Source organism: Salvelinus alpinus, chromosome 37, assembly GCF_045679555.1.
Source record: "Salvelinus alpinus chromosome 37, SLU_Salpinus.1, whole genome shotgun sequence".
NCBI classification, from domain to species: domain Eukaryota; kingdom Metazoa; phylum Chordata; class Actinopteri; order Salmoniformes; family Salmonidae; genus Salvelinus; species Salvelinus alpinus.
In genome coordinates, this window is record NC_092122.1 from 6,258,471 (window position 1) to 6,280,019 (window position 21,549).

At 43.8% G+C, this 21,549-nt stretch overlaps 4 protein-coding genes across 9 annotated transcripts in view; 1 reads left to right on the forward strand and 3 right to left on the reverse strand.

The window, feature by feature from the left end:
- Positions 1-3,399, forward strand: part of ptprz1b (protein tyrosine phosphatase receptor type Z1b) — a 61,443-nt gene extending 58,044 nt beyond the window's left edge. For all 4 annotated transcript variants that reach the window (XM_071386558.1, XM_071386559.1, XM_071386560.1 and 1 more), the window contains one exon: positions 2,357-3,399. In XM_071386558.1, the coding sequence (XP_071242659.1) occupies positions 2,357-2,500 (144 nt within the window). In that variant the 3' untranslated portion in view covers positions 2,501-3,399. The remainder of the gene's footprint in view (positions 1-2,356) is intronic.
- LOC139565911 (HMG box-containing protein 1-like) lies at positions 2,146-10,617 on the reverse strand. 3 transcript variants are annotated; one of them, XM_071386563.1, is made up of 11 exons: positions 10,588-10,617; positions 9,426-9,612; positions 8,936-9,143; positions 8,608-8,743; positions 8,131-8,242; positions 7,006-7,118; positions 6,656-6,812; positions 6,398-6,542; positions 5,957-6,220; positions 5,604-5,745; positions 2,146-5,366 (listed from the first exon to the last, which is right to left on the reverse strand). In XM_071386563.1, exons 1-11 carry the CDS (start codon positions 10,600-10,602, stop codon positions 5,349-5,351), a joined length of 1,497 nt encoding a protein of 498 aa, XP_071242664.1. In that variant the 5' UTR covers positions 10,603-10,617; the 3' UTR covers positions 2,146-5,348. The 3 variants fall into 3 exon arrangements, with proteins under 3 accessions (XP_071242664.1, XP_071242663.1, XP_071242665.1); XM_071386562.1 differs by having other exon boundaries at positions 6,967-7,118; XM_071386564.1 differs by lacking the exon at positions 10,588-10,617 and adding an exon at positions 10,179-10,307 and having other exon boundaries at positions 6,967-7,118; positions 9,426-9,527.
- A 376-nt stretch (positions 10,618-10,993) lies between these two features.
- LOC139565740 (cAMP-dependent protein kinase type II-beta regulatory subunit-like) lies at positions 10,994-17,656 on the reverse strand. The gene is made up of 11 exons (XM_071386254.1): positions 17,059-17,656; positions 16,435-16,470; positions 15,847-15,902; positions 15,479-15,562; positions 15,249-15,355; positions 14,608-14,761; positions 14,167-14,268; positions 13,573-13,647; positions 13,428-13,496; positions 12,901-13,045; positions 10,994-12,739 (listed from the first exon to the last, which is right to left on the reverse strand). The coding sequence occupies exons 1-11, from the start codon at positions 17,336-17,338 to the stop codon at positions 12,603-12,605; spliced, it is 1,245 nt and encodes a 414-aa protein (XP_071242355.1). The 5' UTR covers positions 17,339-17,656; the 3' UTR covers positions 10,994-12,602.
- A 413-nt stretch (positions 17,657-18,069) lies between these two features.
- Positions 18,070-21,530, reverse strand: bbs10 (Bardet-Biedl syndrome 10). The gene is made up of 4 exons (XM_071386451.1): positions 21,453-21,530; positions 20,946-21,170; positions 19,150-20,028; positions 18,070-19,065 (listed from the first exon to the last, which is right to left on the reverse strand). Exons 2-4 carry the CDS (start codon positions 21,137-21,139, stop codon positions 18,216-18,218), a joined length of 1,923 nt encoding a protein of 640 aa, XP_071242552.1. The 5' UTR covers positions 21,140-21,170; positions 21,453-21,530; the 3' UTR covers positions 18,070-18,215.
- Between the last annotated feature and the right edge of the window lie 19 nt (positions 21,531-21,549).

The following is a 21,549-nucleotide window of genomic DNA, read 5'->3' on the forward strand; positions in this document are numbered from 1 at the left end:
ATGGTTCCACAGGAAGACTAAGTGATAAACCGTTCTATCACCCTTAAGGTGACCTGACCTGACCTCAACCTCCTTGATGTCTAACCCTAAGCTCTCCATCCGTATCACCCATCGCACTCCCGTGACTCTCTCCCGTCCACCCAGCACATTCCACATCCACTCTGTCTTTCTACAGAGAACCATTAACTTCATAAAAACCAGTCTCTTTCACTCCTTTATATACCATGCTTCTGATCTATCATGTCTTTAGTATCTCAATGTTCAAAGTTTACCCCGAATCCAACAATACGTAGTGCAAATTCGTAACATATTGTACGAAATGCAATTGGTAACATATCATACATGTAATTCATAACATATCATAGTAAATGGATATGGACATCACATATCAATACATACCATACCAAACAGAACATATCACACTAATTTGGTTCTGACGGATTTCCATTTACTATGTTACACCTACCCCGGAGTCCAGGTTGCACACACATGTACACACACACACACGTTACACAAACAGCTTACGCAAACAGCTCACATAGCTCACTAAGTTGGCTCACACACACACACACACACACACACACACACACACACACACACACACACACACACACACACACACACACACACACACACACACACACACACACACACACACACACACACACACACACACACACACCTGCACACCATACACAGTTAGCTCACTCACACACTGCTCACAAATCAATCAATCAAATATATTTATAAAGCCCTTTTTACATCAGCTGATGTCTCAAAGTGCTGTACAGAAACCCAGCCTAAAACCCCAAGCAGCAGGGGTGGCCAGTCCTCTTCTGGCTGTGCCGGGAAGTAAATAGCTCTCACACACACCTGGCCAGAGTGCGAATTACACCGTAACACTCAGGGAGTCTCTATTGAGTGCACGCGCTTGCGTTGGCCTAATAATAAAGACGTAAATGAATCCAGCGTCCAAACTGCATGTATACTCGTGCCATTTGATGAATGGAAATAGACATCCGTTACAAAACACCAAGAAAGTGTTTCCTAATGACATTCAGCGATTGCCATTGATTAGTTCTACATTAATCGATGCGTCCTGCTGACAAATTGACCTTTTTTTGTAGCCTGAAAAGTCAGGACACCTAAAATGAGGCTGAACGTGTCCTGGAAAAAACGGGATGGTCAGCCTAACGCACAAGGTCAACTTACAAGACGAGGCTATAATGTGTATTAACTATGAACTTCAAATAGGTCCTACTAGTAGCCAGTGTGTAGTGGTAAAAAAGAAATAAAAGGCGAGGAAACTATGATTGCCAATTGTGGTGAAAAGTGTTACGCTCTCTATACTTTCAATGCATTTTTCTGAAAGGGTGGGTGAACTTGCATTTATCCTCCACTAAGCCTACACCACAGCCGGTAGCCTACCCTCTCAGCCGAGGCAGTTTTACACACACGAACACATGCAGAACACGTAGCCTACGTTCAATATAATATGCATGAGTTGAATCAAAACATTCATGAGTTATTGCTTGGAGTCTTCACAGATCATGTGACATAAAACAAACATTTCCTTTTCCTTTCTTACATGAATGACATTTATGACTGTGTTGCTTGTAACTATTAAGCGTTTAAACAATTGCTAATGCTAGCCACAACTAATTGTAATTCGTAACATATCATGGGTATGTTGTGCCGTGAAAACGGGCCTCATGGGCACACAAATCCAAAGTATTGTAGGCCCATGCCATTGCAAAATTGAAAGCTTTTAACCGAAAGAGTCAACTATAGGTCTACTGTCATTAACGTACACTACATGACCAAAAGTATGTGGACACCAAAGTTGGAAGCATAGAATCGTCTAGAATTTCATTGTATGCAGTAGCATTAAGATTTCTCTTCACTGGAACTAAGGGGCCTAGCCCAAACCATAAAAAACAGCCCCAGACCATTATTTCTCCTCCACCAAACTTTACAGTTGCCACTATGCATTCTGGCACTATGCATTCTGGCCAAACCCAGATTCATCCATCGGACTGCCAGATGGTGAAGCGTGACCATTCCAGAGAACGCGTTTCTACTGTTCAATTGTCCAATGGCTGCGAAATTTACACCACTCGTTTAAACCATGACAGAGAGGTGGGGGTGTTTGTTTAATTTGGAAGCTTTTATTTTGATATATACCACTGTAAAACATATTTATCAATGAATTAGAAGAATGAACAAATTAGCATTATTTTTTAGAGGAGCTAACATCTCATTCAGGGGAACTGAGCCCCCACTGGCTCCGCCGTAATTTGCACCCTGCACCTGGCCCATCGTGTACTGACTCTGTCTTTCACCACTCCGCTCCTAGGAGCAGTACCAGTTCATGTACCGGGCCGTGTTGAGTCTGGTGGACAGCCAGGAAGACCAGAGGGCCCTACAGTCCCCTGAGACCAACGGTTCTGTCCCTCTGGGGGCCACCACTGCAGCAGAGAGCCTGGAGTCCCTCATGTAACCTCTCACACAGAGACACACGCACATACATACACACACTACAAGGAGCACCACACGCTCTGGGAGATACACTGTGCTCTATGTTGAGAGAGAGACCTTTCTTTGTACCAGTCGTTTGCAACGTGAGCTAGCAAATTGTGAGTGATAGGTTTAGCTAGCTACAAAATACATGAGATTATGCATCCAATTATCAGAATAAAACATACTGTTTTGCATGTATGACCACACATTGCAACTGGCTGCTAGGGGGTCTGGTATTCTGTGCCTTTTGTAATTCATGTTGTACTTTAAAACTCTTTTGATACTATGTCTTTGTGACTAATGCCAAATGTTCTGTACTCTTTTTTTTTTTCTTCTTTAAAGTTTGTTAAAGTTTTTGAGTTATTTGATTTAACTATCTATCCCTTTGAAATGTCTTATTTGTATGTAATTACTTAAAAGGGATACATGTCCTTCCTATATTCTGTCATTCTGTCTACTGTATGCTTCTTCTTGCTCTTGTGGATGACTTGTGTAAATACCGGTGTTAAACTTGTAGAATAAGAGACGTTCCGTTGGAAAGGGTGAAATTCTGTAATATTATCTCATATTATGTAAATAATAATACTTGACCACTATCAAAAGGCCAAATGTATTTATACCTCTAGATTTGATATTTTACTATGAAGTTGGCTTTCTAGCCATTTACAAAAGTTATTACTGTTTTTTTCGTCTGTTTTGGGGGGGGGGGGGGGTCTATTACTGTGTTGATAATTTAGTTAAAATATCGGTAATGCTTATTTGTTATGTTTAGATTTTTTTTTAACATTATAAAGTTTGGACTTTTCAGTAGTCATAAGGTTATTATAAACAGCACTGTACATTTGAACAGGATGAGTAAAGATGTTCTCTAAACCTTAACCTCGTCATTTACTACCACAACAAACACTTGTCGTGGTCTCGGTAATCTTTCCTGTCATAAATACAAGAGCATTGTGGGCACAAGTTTCAGGAGGATCAGTACATTATTGATGAAGACAAATAAATAAACGAATCAAATCAATTTCACAATCTTGATAGTTAAAACTGAGATTGAGTCCGAAATTATACTTGCGTATAGCTACACTTGAATTATTCGTTACATATCGATGTACACAACACATATCCGTCGTACAGAAGATACAGTGTATACTGTATAGTGCATAATTGCAGTGAGAGTATGCATGTCCGTCCCATAGGTATGTTAACATCATTATAATATAACACCTTGTTATATGGCCTAGTCGTTTGTCACACACCCAGTGCACTTGACCTGGGTAAAATATGCCCAGGTCCAAACCAACCCCTACCCACTAGACACTAGTGTAGATATGAGACGACTAGATAAGATCTACTTTAAAGGAAACATCCACTCAAAAACGATGATGTGGCAAGTGACACTTTGCTTCTTGAAAGTCCAATATCTTGAAAACCGCTGACATGCAAACATTTTGGTATCAACAAAGTAACTAATGTAACAAACACCAAAAGATTGTTTTTGAGTGTAGTTTTCCTTTTAAGTGCCTATGGGGTAGGTGTCCATTTGGAATTACAGCAAGAATCAAGGTTAAGCACATATCCCACTCCTCCCTCTCTTCCCCTCTGAATGTACAAAGTGAAAATAGTAATAATATAATAAAATAGCAATAATATATCAAGTTATACAAATATAGGCATAAGAACAATCGGAAGCATTTTTAAATTCCCTAGACTGATCTCTGGTTGAAAAATAGACATGTTGTTTTCACCTCCCCTTTCCCTACTCTACAGCAACACAGGGGCTCATGTTTTTCAAGCTATAAGGTATGGAATTACCTGAAATTAATCAAAATGATTTAAAAAGAATACATTCTTGCTTTGGAAGATTAAGGCAAGTCGGACATTAAAAATATATCTTATGTTCAAGCACAGTTAGTATATTATATATACAGTTGGAGTCGGAAGTTTACATACACTTAGGTTGGCGTTATTAAAACTTGTTTTTCAAACACTCGACAAATTTCTTGCTAACAAACTATAGTTTTGGCAAGTCGGTTAGGACATCTACTTTGTGCATGACACAAGTAATTGTTCCAACAATTGTTAACAGACAGATTGTTTTGCTTATCAGAACGTGTCTCCTTCCTGAGCGGTATGGCGGCTGCGTGGTCCCATTGTGTTTATACTTGTGTACTATTGTTTGTACAGATGAACGTGGTACATTCAGGTGTTTGGAAATTGCTCCCAAGGATGAACCAGACATGTGGAGGTCTACAATTTGTTTTCTGAGGTCTTGGGTGATTTCTTTTGATTTTTCCATGATGTCAAGCAAAGAGGCCCTGAGTTTGAAGGTAGGCCTTGAAATACATCCACAGGTACACCTCCAATTGACTCAAATGATGTCAATTAGCCTATCAGAAGCTTCTAAAGCCATGACATAATTTTCTGGAATTTTCCAAGCTGTTTAAAGGCACAGTCAACTTCTGACCCACTGGAATTGTGATACAGTGTATTAAGTGAAATAATCTGTCTGTAAACAATTGTTGGGAAAATTTACTTGTTGACAAGAAATTTGAAATTTGTGGAGTGGTTTGAAAAACAAGTTTTAATGACTCCAACCTAAGTGTATGTAAACTTCCGACTTCAACTGTATTTGGCTAAGGTGTACGTAAACTTCAGACTTCAACTGTACATCTATATACGTATCTAAAGTGTGTGTGTATGTGCGTGCGCGTCTTCCGTGTGCTGCCTCCCCCCCATACACCCCTCTTCCAAGTTTGTCCTCCCCTCCATCGCCTCCCTCTCTTTTCTCCTGTCATCTGCCTCATCCCGCTCTCGTGTGTCTGCGTCTCTTAGTTCCCCTGGGAACCCTGTAACGGAGAACAAGATAAAGAGAGAGGAAAGGTTAGGAACAGTTCCAAGGGGCTGATATTGAAATGAACACCATGCAAGAGGCTTCATTGTGTGTGTGTGTGTGTGTGTGTGTGTGTGTGTGTGTGTGTGTGTGTGTGTGTGTGTGTGTGTGTGTGTGTGTGTGTGTGTGTGTGTGTGTGTGTGTGTGTGTGTGTGTGTGTGTGTGTGTGTGTGTGTGTGTGTGCTCTCCTCACTGAGTTGGTTCTCTTGCGTTTCCAGCAGTCAGGGTTGAGTCTCTTCTGCTCCTCAGCCAGAACCTTGGCCTCCATGGTGTACATCCTCCTCTCCTCTCCTCGCATCTTCTTCCACTTCTCTCCCAGGATCACACTGATCGCTCTGAGGGCAGCACACACACACACACACACACACACACACACACACACACACACACACACACACACACACACACACACACACACACACACACACATACACACACACACACACACACACACACACACACACACAATAATGTGTTATTTTCACTTGATTTTTTTAGTCCAGGAAATTTGGAGATTTCTTTGCACACACAAACGCGCACACACACCTGTTGTCCTTCCCAGGGTACATCTGGGTGTACTCCAACCTGAACTTCTTTGCGAATAGCATGAATGCATTCATTGGCCGCTTGCACTTCGTGGGCGAAGCCCCGCCGGCTGCTCCCGAGTCCTGCTGGCTCTTAATTGGCTCGTTGCGGTGTGTGTCTTGGTCGGGGCTGACGGCGCCCCCGCAGGACTGGGAGGTCCTACGCTGCCGGGCCATGCTGCTCAGGACGTACACCGCCGACGAGTCCAGGGGAGTGAAGTCATAACTGATGTGAAAAACACAGGAACACAAAGAAGAGTCACGCACTGAGATCTGAGAGGCTTTAGCTCAGGGGGGCTAACACAGTCTTGAGCCGCGGTTCAAATCCAGTGTGTCACACATGCGTTGTAAACTACAGAATGGACACTACTACCAATATTGAACTAATGCTGTGAGGTTTTACCTCCTGAACGTGTCGAACACCAGGGAGTCATCAGTGTGGACGGCATCTCTGTGTCCAGGAGGCAGACACACATCACCCACCATCACATCATAGCACGGGATCCCATACTGCACCACAGTCAGACTGGGGTAGAACGACGACCAGCCTGGCACAGGAACACACACACACACACACGTTAGAAAAACACACGTTACACCTTATACTTTACATACGTTACACACACATCACACACATTACACACACACCCAGGCCTCCGACCTTTGTTTCTGACGTAGAACGGGTGGTCCGGCTGACACTCAGCGGACAGAAGCCACTCCCCACAGGCACCTGGGTCAAAGGTCAGCTTGAGGACGGACTGGCCGAACGCCCGGCTCTCTGTGTGGGACACCAGCCTCAGGCCCTCACGACCATAGCCCTGAGGACAAGACACAACAGGGTTAGTGATGGGGAACTGTACTCACAAGGGGCTCACAGGGAGATAAGAGATGATAGGAGCCCATATTAAAGAATTTCAGTTCATCTGTGTTACTCAGGAACACATCAGTCCACTGAGCTAGGCATTATTGTACCTTCAGGGGATGTGATATTGCCTCTAAATGAGTATGTACCTTCAGGGGGTGGGATATAGCCTCTGTCTCAACATCTGAGTCTTCGTCCGACACCAGTTCCTCAGCATCCTGCCACTCCACACTAGAACCCTTATGGAACTGCAAACGAGTGCCTGAGGACACAGGAAGAAATATATAAAAAACGGATTAATGGTCATTGCACAACAAGGTCAGGCGTTCGGGTCCCAGAAGTGATCACATAGACGTATACAGTCAGTGGCAAGTTTATTAGGTACATCTAGTACCAGGTCGGACCCCCCTTTGCCTCCAGAACATCCTGAATTATTCGGGGCATGGATGGATTCTACAAGGTGTCGGAAACGCTCATTGCTCAATTGGTATCAAGCGATCTAACTTGTACCAGGAAAACACTCCCCACACCAGTACACCACCAGCCTGTACTGTTGACACCAGGCAGGATGTGTCCATGGACTCATGCTGCTTATCCTAAATCCTGACTCTGCCATCAGCTTGACACAACAGGAACCCGGGATTCGTCGAGCCAATGTCTTTCCACTCCTCAGTTGTCCAGTATTGTCACGTGCCCACTGGAGCCACTTCTTCTTTAATCTGATAGGAATGGAACCCGGTGTGGTCGTCTGCTGCAATAGCCCATCCAGGACAAGGATCGACGAGTTGTGCGTTCTGAGATGCCGTTCTGCACACCACTGTTGTACTGCACCATTATTTGTCTGTTTGCAGGCTACCTGTTATCTTGCACGATTCTTACCATTCTCCTTCGACCTCTCTCATCAACGAGCTGTTTTCACCATCAGGTCTGCTGCTGACGGGATGGTTGTGTTTGTCACAGCATTCTTGGTAAACCCGAGACACTGTCGAGCTTGAAAAGCCCAGGAGGGCGGACGATTCTGGGATACTGGACCCGCGAGCCTGACACCGACGATCATGCCATGCTCAAAGTCGCTATGCTTACTGGTTTTGCCCATTCTAACGTTCAATAACTGAACAGTAACTGAATGCCTCGACGCCTGTCTGCCTGCTTTATATAGTAAGCCACAGCCACTTGACTTACAGTACTGTCTGTAGGAGCGATCCATTTTCGTGAAAGTGGTGGCGTACCTAATAAATTGGCCGATAAGTGCATATATATATATATATATGTACCTTTGAGGAAGCAGTGCCAGGCAGTAGGTGGCCAGGAGTGGCTCCAGCCCATGTCCTCGTCATCAGACACAGAGGAGTGACAGGACACAGCAGACTCACACTCACTACTGACCTGTAGAGATGAGAGAGACCAGAGGGGATTATCACTAAAGCAGGATCAATTAGTTAGCTAGATAACTTTAACTTATATTCTGAAACAACTCCATATTTCCTAATTCATGGGGAAAGACGATTGACTTCAAATTGTATAATTGTGTGTGTGTGTGTGTGTGTGTGTGTGTGTGTGTGTGTGTGTGTGTGTGTGTGTGTGTGTGTGTGTGTGTGTGTGTGTGTGTGTGTGTGTGTGTGTGTGTGTGTGTGTGTGTGTGTGTGTGTGTGTGTGTGTGTGTGTGTTCTCAGTAAAAGCAGTGCTGTGCGTTTGCTGCACTGGTCCAGGGTTGCCACCTGGTGGATGTAGTGTAGCATAACAGATCTTACCCTGACTCGCCTGCTGCGCTCCCTGTGTTGGCCTCTAGAGGGCAGGCTGTTGGAGGTCAGGGGAGGCCGGGTGTGGGGAGGCCGGGCATAGGAATGGAGATTACTACTGGTGCCAAAGATGTGGATGGGAGTTGACCTGGGGTAGTTAGAAATGGACAGTTATGAAGTATTAAAATGGGAGTGTGTGTGTGTGTGTGTGTGTGTGTGTGTGTGTGTGTGTGTGTGTGTGTGTGTGTGTGTGTGTGTGTGTGTGTGTGTGTGTGTGTGTGTGTGTGTGTGTGTGTGTGTGTGTGTGTGTGTGTGTGTGTGGTACAGTAACATCCCTTACCTGACGACCTGAGTGGAGCCCTGTAGCAAGGGACTCTGGGGGCCCGTGGCAATGTGAGCTAGCTGTGTGAGCCAGTGTGTGTCCGGGGGCCCGGCCGTGTGAGTGTGTGTGTGTCCGTCACGTTCCTGATGGGACACCCTCGCCCCCACCTGAAACACAACGGGCGCTGTCTGGTCCTCCTCAACCTCCTCCAGCTCCGGGAGGTCATCTAAGGGGAAATTATAGAAATGGAATAACGAGGTTGATCAGAGTTCCTTTAAGGGGTTAAATATGTAAATAGAACAGCTAGAATGAACAGAGATCTAAAAGCATGATGTTTCACAGTAAATCAGGAATGACGTATTTGCATCACTCTGCTTAATGATGTACAAAAGGTGCTTTACAATTTAAAAGTATGGTAATGACTTACCATTACATTTACCTGTATAAAGCGTAGCCTACATTACACATCTTTAATCACATCATAAACATGACATTAGCTTATGATTACCGTATTCCATGTGGCTGTCACTGGTCGGGCATCCGGGGGAGGAGAGCAGGAGTTCTTCACACTGGAGAAGGTCCAATACCTGGTCTCTACCTGCCTCTGGCCCTGTGATATACAACATAGTACTGCTGCCGCTCAGAGGACTCTTAACTTCCCACACCATGTTATAATGCTTCTTTAGGTCATCTGACTGGACACAAACATACACACACCATTCATTCATTAACGTTTTATTAACAAAGTTATTGAATGTGAACACAATATGTTTGACTAGGGTGACCACACTTAAAATACCCAAATGCGGGACAACAGGATGATTTTACGGGACATTCGCGGGACAGTGTTCCCTGGTGTACAACATTGGAAAGGGGTGAGATGAGGAAGGGAAAGGGTGGGGGCCTGAGGTGACTGTTCTTATGCAGAACCAATTACGCCTTTGCCTTTTGTCAACATTTGTTTTGGAAATTGAGAGCAACTATCACAAAACAATAAAGACTCATATAATTGTATAAACAACGTAGACAGAACTTTTTCATTTCGATTTCTCAACAGCGTCATGTCATGCAGGCCTTGTTTATAAACGTTCAGGAAATCGCGCATGCTCATTTGAGCTCATTCATTCAATACCGTGAACGGACGATAACTCACTCCTCCCATAAGTTTAAAATCACGAAAATATCTCATAAATAGTTATACCCGTCATTGACAGCAAACTTTATTACTGCCGAGTGATTTGGTTTACAACGAAATACTTACATAGTAATACACGATCCCATTGATTTGGCAAACGCAACCTAATTTGGCCAACGCTTTGTCAAAATACAGAAGTGTCGAGCTGTCGAGCTGACAGAAATTGGACCTTGTGCTATATGCAGAAGTAGAAAAGAGTAAAACATGTCACGAGGAGCAAATGTCAATATTTGTATACAATGAAATGAAAGAATGAAAGAGCCTATGCATTCGTCTCTTGCTCAAGCTGGTTAAGAAAACTAAACGCCAACAATGAACATTGTATGCGATCTGACATGTCATTCGAAACTGAAGGAGGCAATGTCAAATTCACCTTTTTCCTATGTGTCTGTAATATTCTGCTATTTATTTCTTAATTTCATTGAATTAAACCCTTTGTCTACTGTATTTCTAATAAACTTTCTTTGCAACTCACCAAAACAGTCGCCATCAACGAGAAGTGAGAGATAAATATTATTCTTTTTAGCAAATATTATTGGTGGCTTCAGACGTCAATCTATGGCTTCTCTCTTGTTAATTGGTTATTCACTGAGTAAATACACCCTCGTATTTGTTTGCGCTGTTCCTTTTGGCTGTAATCCATGTCCCTCATCTCTTAGATGGCTCTAATTGGGCGACTTCAATCAACTAGTGCAACTAGCTATTGTAGTTTTTATACGGTATGAGGTTTGTTTACAGTTTTGACTACAATTTCAGGGACTGGCAGACAAAGACAGTCAAAAATAAAGGCACAGACTGTCTTTGATAAAAGGTTTTTAAACATGCATGCATTTGCGTTTACATGTGTAATATACACAACAGTAAAATATGCAAATAGTCAATTATTTATACAAAACATAAGTTTATTGCAATGGAAATTCAAATAACAGTTAAGATGCTGAAAATACTCAGGAAATTAGGTGTATTGTAACAACATTACAAGAAAAATGGGAAACTGCAAAGCAAGTGCGTGAGTGGACCCTTAAAAAATATTAAATTAAAACAAATCTGTTTTTACACACAGAACACTGACATTAACACCAGGAAACAAGGAATGGCAGATACCTGTTGTTGGCATAGGTAATTATGTGCAGAGGTAGGCAAGATAAATCCTTTCAGTTGACTGATAAAACTGGTTTAGAGATTTACTTGCATTGGAGGTTGAACATCTATCTGACAATGTATTGGCAGGTTAAAATAATGACACTTCTGAAATCTCTGGTTCAAAAAGGCAAATACGGTACTAAGCTATTAAGGAGAGCAGTGCGTGAATTACAAAAACAAAGATTTTCTTTTTTAGCAGACTGGACCAAAGAAACTATGTACCAAACGTAGGTCTAGCAGCAATATGCAAAATACTAAGAGAACTTCCCTATCTGATATTTCCCTTATGAAAACAGCTCTCCAAAACACCCACTGATACATCAGAAATCACCTGGGAAAAGACACTATGTCAAAGAAACATCCTCTAACAACTTATTAACAGCTTATAAGACAATAACTAGTACAAAAATGAAGTAAGCAACACAGTCCATGAATTAATTGGTTCTGTCTCGACCAACTTCACATATGGATTTGTCAGGAAATACTGCTTTTTAGCTACTGAGCACCAAGTTGTGTCAATGTCCCATTTGATTTAACAAAAATAATACACCTCAGTTTAAGTTTAACAAATGGTATGCTACTAACGCTCTTCAACTAGATCATAAATGCTTAACTCAGGACTATAACACTATTACAAACTTCAAGTACAATATGCATTTTTTTTCAATTGAATCAAAAATAAGTTGACAACTGCAAATAAAAGGTACACTGAAATATACCACTACCTGCTCTATGTTGCTTTTTTGTACTGTTTTCATATGACATAATTGTCCAGACTAAAATGTTACTCTAAAAAGTAGCTAATACATCTGGGAGATAAGAAACAAGTGGATTCTTATTTCATTCTGAATTCACATGCTTGGTGGTAACATTTATGGGCAACAAAAAACATTTTTTTTAAGTGTTTTTCTGTGAGGGAAGGTTAAATGCTGGACAATAGATGACCCCAATGTCTCATTTTGAATCAAAAGCCGTAACGTGGTTGATCTATTAGACAAACCTGATAGAAGTGTGTCTTAATATGTACCATTTGGATATAAGGCCCAGGAATGAATCTTGAAGGTCATTAACAAAACACCACTATGTTCGTGTTTCATACAAAACACTAAAACTATACAAATGGGATTCATCTCATATGAAGTCTGAGTTTGCAGTAAGAACAAACCTCTATCTATCTAAAATGGTCTGATTGCTAATACTGTAATATAAACACAGTGGGTGATGTGTGTTAAAGCAAACTGATAATAAAGCAGATCAGTACCAGGGGTATTTGGCCCCTCAGGAGAGTCTAGGAGTCCCTTGTTATAAAAACATCACGTCTCAGCTGTCTATGCCGAGTGTACTCTATCACGCGGTGTCGTTGTCGTGAATGTCGGCGTTACTTCCGAACAGCGCGGCCAGCTGCTCGTCGTAGTTGACGATGTTCCTCTTCATGATGTCCATGCAGGGGCCCAGCAGACGCTCAAACGCCTGCACGTCCATCACTAGAACACACACACACACACACAGACAAAAAACACAAGGACAACCACATCAGCTGAAGCTAACGTAGCAAGGCTATTGGATATCATCTAGACTAGAGAGCATTGAGATCATTCCTGGAGTGCGGCGCTCCTCCAGCTGATTGCGGTCATTAGCTACTTACCTAGACACTTGACGTTTCCTACAGCGTACGCTGAAGCAGCCCGGGGCTTGTTGGTGACCAGAGCCAGCTCTCCAAAGTACTGTCCCCTGGTGCACATGGCAATCTCCACCTCCTCTTCCACCCCTTCTCCCTCCTCCTTTTTCAACTGGGGAGACAGACAGTCAGACAATACAAGACATACAGTGGTATCCATAGGACAAACAGTACTAATGACATGCTCGGTAACGGTGCTTTCAGCTCATTCTAACCTGTTAACACTAACTCCAGACATATTAACACGTGCGGGGCAGCAGGTAGCCTAGTGGTTAGAGCGTTGGACTAGTAACCAAAAGGTTGCAAGATCGAATCCCCGAGCCGACAACGTAAAACTCTGTCGTTCTGCCCCTGAACAAGACAGTTAACCCACTGTTCCTAGGCCGTCATTGAAAATAAGAATTTGTTCTTAACTGACTTGCCTCGTTAAATAAACATTCAATAAATGTGCATGAATACGTATCAACAGTTCCAGAAGCATAGACTAGCCTTACCTTGCTCGTATTCATCGTTATTCGCACTTGACCAGATTCTACTATGTAGAAACAGTTAGCTGTGGCCCCCTGGAAGCACAGCAACAGTTAGTTTTACATTTTACATGGCCTTTCTCCAAATACAGGGATAATGAGAGAGAATTACCTGAGCTATAATCTGTTCTCCATCCGTGTAGGTCTTGGAGGATAGAACATCCACCACACACATCCTCTCAGAGACCTGTCAGGACAAGAGAGAACAGTTGTGGTAGCTGTTATAATGCTCTACAGATGGATAAACACAGCTTGTACTGTAGTTATAGAGGCTTATGGTGTACATCATTATGCATTGTATATACTATAGAATGCAACGTGTTAGAACTGTGCTATTGATGCATTATTAAGGGCCTGTAAGTAAGCACTTCACTGTGAGGTCTACACCGGCTGTATTCGTCGCATGTGACAAATACAATTCGATTTGATTATCAAGAGTGTCACTCAGTCAGAATCACTCTCAGAGATGTTCCAGGTTTGCATGGAATAATCCCAAATTAGTAGTTCTGACTTGTTCTCCAGGAGCTGATTATTATTCAATCAAATAATGGTCATTTATTTGACAATCCCTTGAAAATGGCACGCAGTTGTCAATGGTTTTAGCGGAGCTGGGGGTCTCCTTGCCCCCCCCCAGCAGGCAAATCGAACATTCTGCACCTCACTGAGAGGTTTGTTGATAACAACCTATAGAGATCACAGTTGTTACCTGTAGGGATGTGAGCAGGGGCAGGGACTCGATGAAAGCCTCGTACATCTTTCTCTTCTTGTGGTTGTTCTTTACGATGATCCTCCTGAACATCAGTCGGTCCTGGAGTACACACAACATCACAGGCCTCAGATCATTTCAACCAAACACCACATGGTTTACTCCAGTAACCAAGTTGTTTCAACCCTCAAGTCAGTTTCACCGTTTTGTCCCCGTAATGGTTAAGATTCTGATTTCAAGTGAGTAGGCTGATGCCTTCAGACAACTAAGGCGTGTTGGCATGTTTTGCTTTGGGCATCGCTTCTGTAATTCACTCCACAATCTCCCGGGGGGCATAGCCTACCATTCAAACCTACAGTACGTAACAGCCTACCTACACGTCCTCTCAACCACATCAGCTACAGGGCAATCCGCTGGTTCACCCTAAAGCCTTCAACCTACCATGCACCAGAGGGCTCCCGCAGAGGTGGCGATGATGGTGGCTGCCCTGGGGGTGTTGTACATCAGGGCCAGTTCGCCAAAACTGCCCTGGTTGTCATAGGAACCCACCACACGCTCCACTCTGTCTGCTTTCATCAGGATGTCAAAGGTCCCTCTGGGATAGAAGGCAACATCATAATGATAAATTCATTAATCGAATAAATATTTATTATATGGGAAAATCTTATATTGCACCCAACTCTGGCCAATAGTAGTGCATAATACAGGAAATAGGATGTGATTTCAGACCCATCGTCGCCACTCTTTTTTTAAACCTTTATTTAACTAGTCCCTATGGGACTCCCAATCCCGGCCGGTTGTGGCTACTGCCTGGATTCGAACCAGGGTGTCTGTAGTGACGCCTCTAGCACTGAGATGCAGTGCCTTAGACCGCTGAGCCACTCGGGAGCAGCGTCGCAGAGTAGGCGTGCTGATCTAGGATCTGTCCATCTAATTACATTCATTATGATCTAAAAATACAAACTGATCCTAGAACAGCCCTTCTACTCTGAGACGCTTTGTGGATATGGGCCCCGGTCTCAAAAAGTGTTGTATAGACTGTCTAGTCTGTTTACAATGTCTCGATGAATCTGAAGTCCTACCTTTCGATAACATAGAAGTTGTCCCCATCGTCATCCTGGTCTATAATGTGTTCGCCAGCCTCCACTGGCATCTCAAACATTGCATCCAGTACCTGGGACATCTGCTCCTGTTAACACAAACAGAGATATTTCAGTGACACGGCGCACAGCAGCATCCATATACAATATTTGTTGACTTTTCCTCAATGCATTTGTTCAACCTATAGTCTTTCCACCCCACTTCACTTTACCGGGTCTAGGTTTTTGAACAGCAGAATGTCTTTGCAGGCCTCCTGTAGTCTGTGCCTCTGCTGGTCGGTTTTAGGATGGGTGATCTTTTAGAGAGCCGAGCAGAGCCATAATTAGCATTAATTATTATAGCTACTGTATCAGGTTCATGTACAGAGTGAAGACAGTCATCTAATCTCCTTCCCACCCTGTTTCACTCAGCATCTGACTTCTTATGCCGAAATGTTCTTTTGTTCCTGATAAATACACAAACGTTCAACCTAAACCAGTTTTGATCGACAATGGTTTGCAGTGGTCCAGCGGCATCACATCATTAGCTAACTTGAGGTTAAAGGTCAACCCCATAGTGATGAAGGTTAAGTGTTCTTACCCTGGGCTCTTTGTCCTCCTCCTCCTCATCATCAGGGTTGAACGCTTCAGCACACACTGTGGAGAGGAACAAGAGTCATCACATTACACTTGAGTGCCTCCTTCAGGTTTCACTCAGGATTCCAAGAGTGATTCCAACCACACCAAACCCAGGAGGTCACAATCTGCAGTGTAATCCATTTCACCCAGCATTGTTTACGCCTGTAATGTCTATAGGTGAACATGCTTGAACTCTAGACTGCTCCTGATACTTGAGTACTGTGTGCATTGAAAACCCTCTGGCTAGCAGACAGACGTTTGTGTGATCCTGCTACAGTACAATTAACATATGTGATAGTGATGACAGCAGCAATTGCTGCTCCGACTGGATCAATAGTCCCAGCCACAGAGAGGATACCATTACGCCCATCAAACACACACTTCAGATTTCATTTCCTGCCACTATCTGTAGAAAACACTGGAAAAGTGAGTACTTTTGTGGATGAAAAGTGAGTACTTTTGTGGATGCAAAATACAAGGGACAACCAAACCAGAGTTCTTTAACTACACTATTGTTAGATGACATAGCTAGAATATAAAACCTTCTTACCTGAAGACCTTCTCAAGAATCTGTTGATCACTGGAGCTAATAAAACAAAGTTACATGAAGATTAGATGTATTCTACTGTGATATAACCATGCAACAAGGTTCTGGCTTAACAGATAGAGCGTTCTGATCTAAAATCACCGTTGATTGTTTTCAGCTAACGTTAGCAAGCTAACACGGAATGAATCTAGCTAGCTGACGCTACTGATGCTCACACAGGTCAGGATAGCAACGGACACTTTCAGAAACATCTTTCCACTCTGCACTGGCCAAAGTAAACAATAGGGGTTATTCAAGGTTTTGGGATGGTAGTTAGATAGCCATTTCCCTTCGAGACGTGATTGTGAGTTCAATTGCCTTTTCTTGGCCTGGCATCTGTTACCCAAAAGTACAATTATCGCGAAAGTTGTCACTTCCCTCTGTCCACGAGGGATTCATGGTAAAATGGGAAGTAGCTAACGTCAGCTGGGCTGACTACTATAACTATAGTACAGTAGTAGCAAACCGTTAGTGAGCGTGACTTTCTCAGTTGCTGCTACCGTAACGTCGTTAGCTAGCTAGCTATCAGGGTTAGCAGCACCACACAGGCAGTACTGACTTTTCTAGCAGAACGGTGAGGTTAGCTACCTACGAATTCCTCCTCGTCGTCATCTTCTTCTTCATTTTCCGAATCGATTTGCATTGCCTCCTCGGCAAAATTGACCGCCCTTCCACTGCTAACATTACCACCAGGTCGACCGTTAGCCGAATTTCGGGCATTGTCAAAGGCGGATCCTCTCTGATTCTCCTTTAGTTGGATGAAATACTGCAAGGCAAAGTCCAGAAGGTCTCCTGGTTGATTCCTCAACACTTCCACTGTAAAGCTTTGCAACAGCTCCGTCAGTCCGTCTGGGATTTCAATACTCATTTCTAATCGGTTTTAAGAGTCAGGCAAATATAAATACTCAAAATAAAAAATAATATTCCAGCTCAGGCTTGCAAGGGTTGACAGCTCACTTGAAAAATAATTCCACAGACACAGCCTTTTGTTACAAATGTTGTTGACGTTACACCCATTCTCAATTTCTGTTCATCTGTAGCTAGCTATAGCTTGCTAATTTAGCTACCGCCTTTTGATGAAATCCGAATGAAAATGGCAGTAAAAATGCTAGCTAGCTAGCGCGCATCATTTTGCTGTTGGCTTCAGGAAACCCACGCATGTGACCCGGGTATCCATGACAACCACCCATCTAGAGATTGCGCACGCAGAATCATAGAAATAGAACAGTGAGCAGATCAGTCGCCACTCCATCTCATCGGAGGATCGTTTTACCAGAGAGTACAGAATGTTTAGAAACTATTGTGATTTTACCATTCTCAAAATTCACATCAGTACATTATTACCAATATTTCGTCATGCATATTGACAGTATAGCATAATACTTGATTTTTTTGAGTAACAATTGTCCTATGTAGGCCTACAATGGAGATTCAATTTGTAATTGATACATAAATACAGCAACTGACCTCCTTAGAAGTTAATGAATAAGAAAAAGTCTGGGTTGGGCAGAGTGTTTTCTCTACAGTGGGGCGGAGGAGAGGCGATGAAGGAAACGGTCTGTTCTGTCGCTGTAACAATGTAATATAACCATACTCCTATTTCATCAAAGAAAAATCAGATTTATTAACATACAAATTCATCTGCAAAGACATACTACACAAATAGATTACTTTTTCAAGCAGTGAATACAAAACATTTGGATGAACAATGAAACAAAAACACAAAGGAATTCAAGTATGAGTTCTCAGTCATCATCCTCCTCCTCTTCTCTCTGACAGGTGTGTGAGAGTGTGTGTGAGCTATTAGCGTGTAGTACAGTGTCCACAGACAGTAGACTCCTGAGACACTGTAGAACAGCCAGGATCAGTTGATACTTACAGGACACTGACTCCACACCTGAACTAGAGCCAGAGCTTGACCAAACCGACATCTCCTTAACCCCTGACCCAGATCCTGACCCAAACATAGACCCTGACCCAGTGTCAGCCTGGACCATATTAGAACCATCCGCTGCCAGAACAGCACTCATTTCCGGCGGGTCCGGAGAGATACCATGGTTACGTATGCAACTGAGAGTGTGCGCGTGAGCCTCCAGGTAGCGCCGAGGATTGTGGGAGTAGATCTGTCTGGGCACACTCAGTAGGGCCTCTGCTAGCATCCCCGAGACGGTAGGGTTCTCCAAGTGTGACAGAGTGTGTGTGTCTGCGTTTGACAGAGTGTGCGTGCCTGTGTGTGACGGAGTGTGTGTGTCTGTGTGTGACAGAGTGTGCGTGCCTGTGTGTGACGGAGTGTGTGTGTGTCTGTGTGTGACAGAGTGTGTGTGTCCGTGTTTGCGCTGTAGGAGGGTGTGGTGTAACAGGAACTCAAAAGTCCCGCCCACGGAAATGACACAACAAGGCTCCATCACGTCTGCGCGTGCCGTTCTCTCTGTAGCTCTAGTCCTGTGTTTGGGCCCCCAGGTAGTATGCAGCATGTGTAGAGCATCTCGTACAGCACATACACTCTGTTCCGTCTGGCCCTCTGTCAGTCCACACACAACCAGACTGTGGGGTCTGCCCCTGTCCTCTGTCTTAGGAAACCCCAAATTGACGAACCTGGGAGAGACAGAAAACCACATAATTAGAATAGTGTGTGTGTGTGTGTGTGTGTGAGCGTGTGTAACTGTCCTGTTACCATACCTGTGAGCTCCCAGCACCAGCGGCCGGCAGAAGGTAACCGTAGCAACATGTTCTTGTCCAATCACAGCCCAGTCTGAGACAGGCTGGGCTCCACTGATCACAGAGAACAAGGTGAGGTCGTCTTCACACACACACTCTAACACACACACCCCGTACCTCCCCACTGCAGCCAGGACGGCCTCCGACTGTCTGACTGATGAGAGGAGCAGAGACACTCCTAGATGCTGTAGAATGACACACACACTGTCTAACCCCCGCCCTAATCTCACACACACACTTTCTATTCCTCTATTAGCCCCACCCAGCTCCAGCACAGTTCCACCAATCAGCAGGCTGGGTTCCAGGGGTTCCGTCACCGCTAGGGCCCTGATTGGTCCATGGTCGCTGAGTGGGAGGGGTGTAGAGAAATCTGCATGTATGACCTGGCCCTCCAGCAGACGGGAACAGCCAATAGGGAAGCCTGATACTGCTGTGTGCAGAGCAGGGAAGTGTTCGTTAATGAAGTCGCCATGGCAGCTCCAATGCGAGAGCAGCTCACAGGTCAGTCGGCTGATGATTTCAGCATGAGTAGGGCTGATCCGGGTGTGAAGGAAAGCACTGAGTAGGCGGCACAGAGTGTGTGTGTCTGTTTGTCCTGGGGTTTGTGGGTCTGAAAGGGAGGAGCCATGTGGAGCCACTCCAACAGTGATGACATCACTGAGCTCGTCCAATCCGAAGTCCAGCAGAGCTCCAGCCAAACGCTTGGCACCTGCGCCTTCCCAGCGGGCTTTTCGGGTGTGTTTCTGTATCTCCCGTAGCAATGAGGCGAGCAGCAGGACGAAGGTCTTGGAGCCGTCTCCTGTCACCGAGCTGTGTCTCCTCACACACTCCACCACCATCCTACACACACACACACAGACAGAGCTTGAGATTTCCCAAAGTACTGTAAGCGTGAACGTGTGTGTATATGTATGTATACTACCGTTCAAAAGTTTGGGGTCACTTAGAAATGTCCTTGTTTTTTGAAAGAAAAGCACATTTTTTTGTGCATTAAAATAACATAAAATTGATCAGGAATACAGTGTAGACATCCAATAGCGCTCCAGTATACAATCACTTCACGAGCTCAGGGCATGCCTGGCCCAGCATGCATTTGTAGTCTACTTGTGTGCTGCTAAAGCTCCTTACTTTAACAACTGTCATGGAGTTCACTAAATATTTTCAATAAAGAAACTGATCAAACACATTGGTGCAAAATCAAGGTGTCTTACAAAGATGAGGAGCAAGAGAGGGAGTGTGGTGATGTTACAACTAAATAATAATTGCGGTATCTGAAAAGACACTTATCCCGAATACATAATGGTGTACTTACTACGTGCACATGCTAAAAGAAAGGAACGAGGTGAGAAGCTAATTAAGTTTCATTGTAGCAAAGTATTTATACATAGCAAATCAGATCTCTTTAAATGTTCCTTCATTTGGGTTAGATTATCTATACAATAGGCCATAATTGATTTTCACCTTTTCATGTTTATTAAAGTACTTTTTATTCAAATCATATGGTTTGGTTTCAATACTTCACAACCAAATAGTAGGTCCAGGTAGTCAAAAAATATGTGGGTGTTGGTTAAATTGTAATTTTAATGAATGGAGCGAAATTTGGAGCTGCAGTTTTTTTCCCTGAGAGCTTTGAGTGGGTTTTAGTGGGCGGTTTGAATGGACGTGGAGCGCTGGAGCTGTGCGCAGGCATCGCTCCATGAGCAATGAGCGAGATTTCCGACCGCTTAACTCCACTCACATACTCTAACTTGTGTTACCTGGCCAGCGGGTGTTCCACCCGCAGGGCTGTGAGGATGCGTGTTCCGTGGCGTGTCAGCAGAGTTTGCCCCGTGTCCCGTGTGAACAGCACCTGTCCTCCATCAGGACCAAAGCTCCTCCGGATCACTGCCTCCAGGACACTCACTGTCTGCAGTACGGAGTCAAGCTGCAGACACTGGGGCTGCAACCGCATACCCAAGACCTGAGAGATGGAGAGAGGCTACCTGTCCAGGACACACAGACACAATTGGGTTAGCTGGGATTCACTGGCTTCAATGTCAATAATTGGATTAAACTGGGCTCACGCATAAAGGCGTCGCGGGCGACATGGGGTGGCGCTGCACACATTTCATATAAATTGAAGTAGCTAGCTAGCCTACTTCGATACTGCGCGCCTGATCCTCAACCTCTTTTATCTTGATGAGTGAAAGGTCACTTTATGGTAAAACTATACTGACTACATCCACGATAAAACACCGAAATTCTGATTGTTTACGTGAACTCACCTTGGTGTGGAAAAGCTTCCTTTGGTTTCCTAGATACCTCTTCCTCTGATGGTGTTGGTAAGTCACTCAGTTTAAAATCTGCATGCCGCCCTCTAGC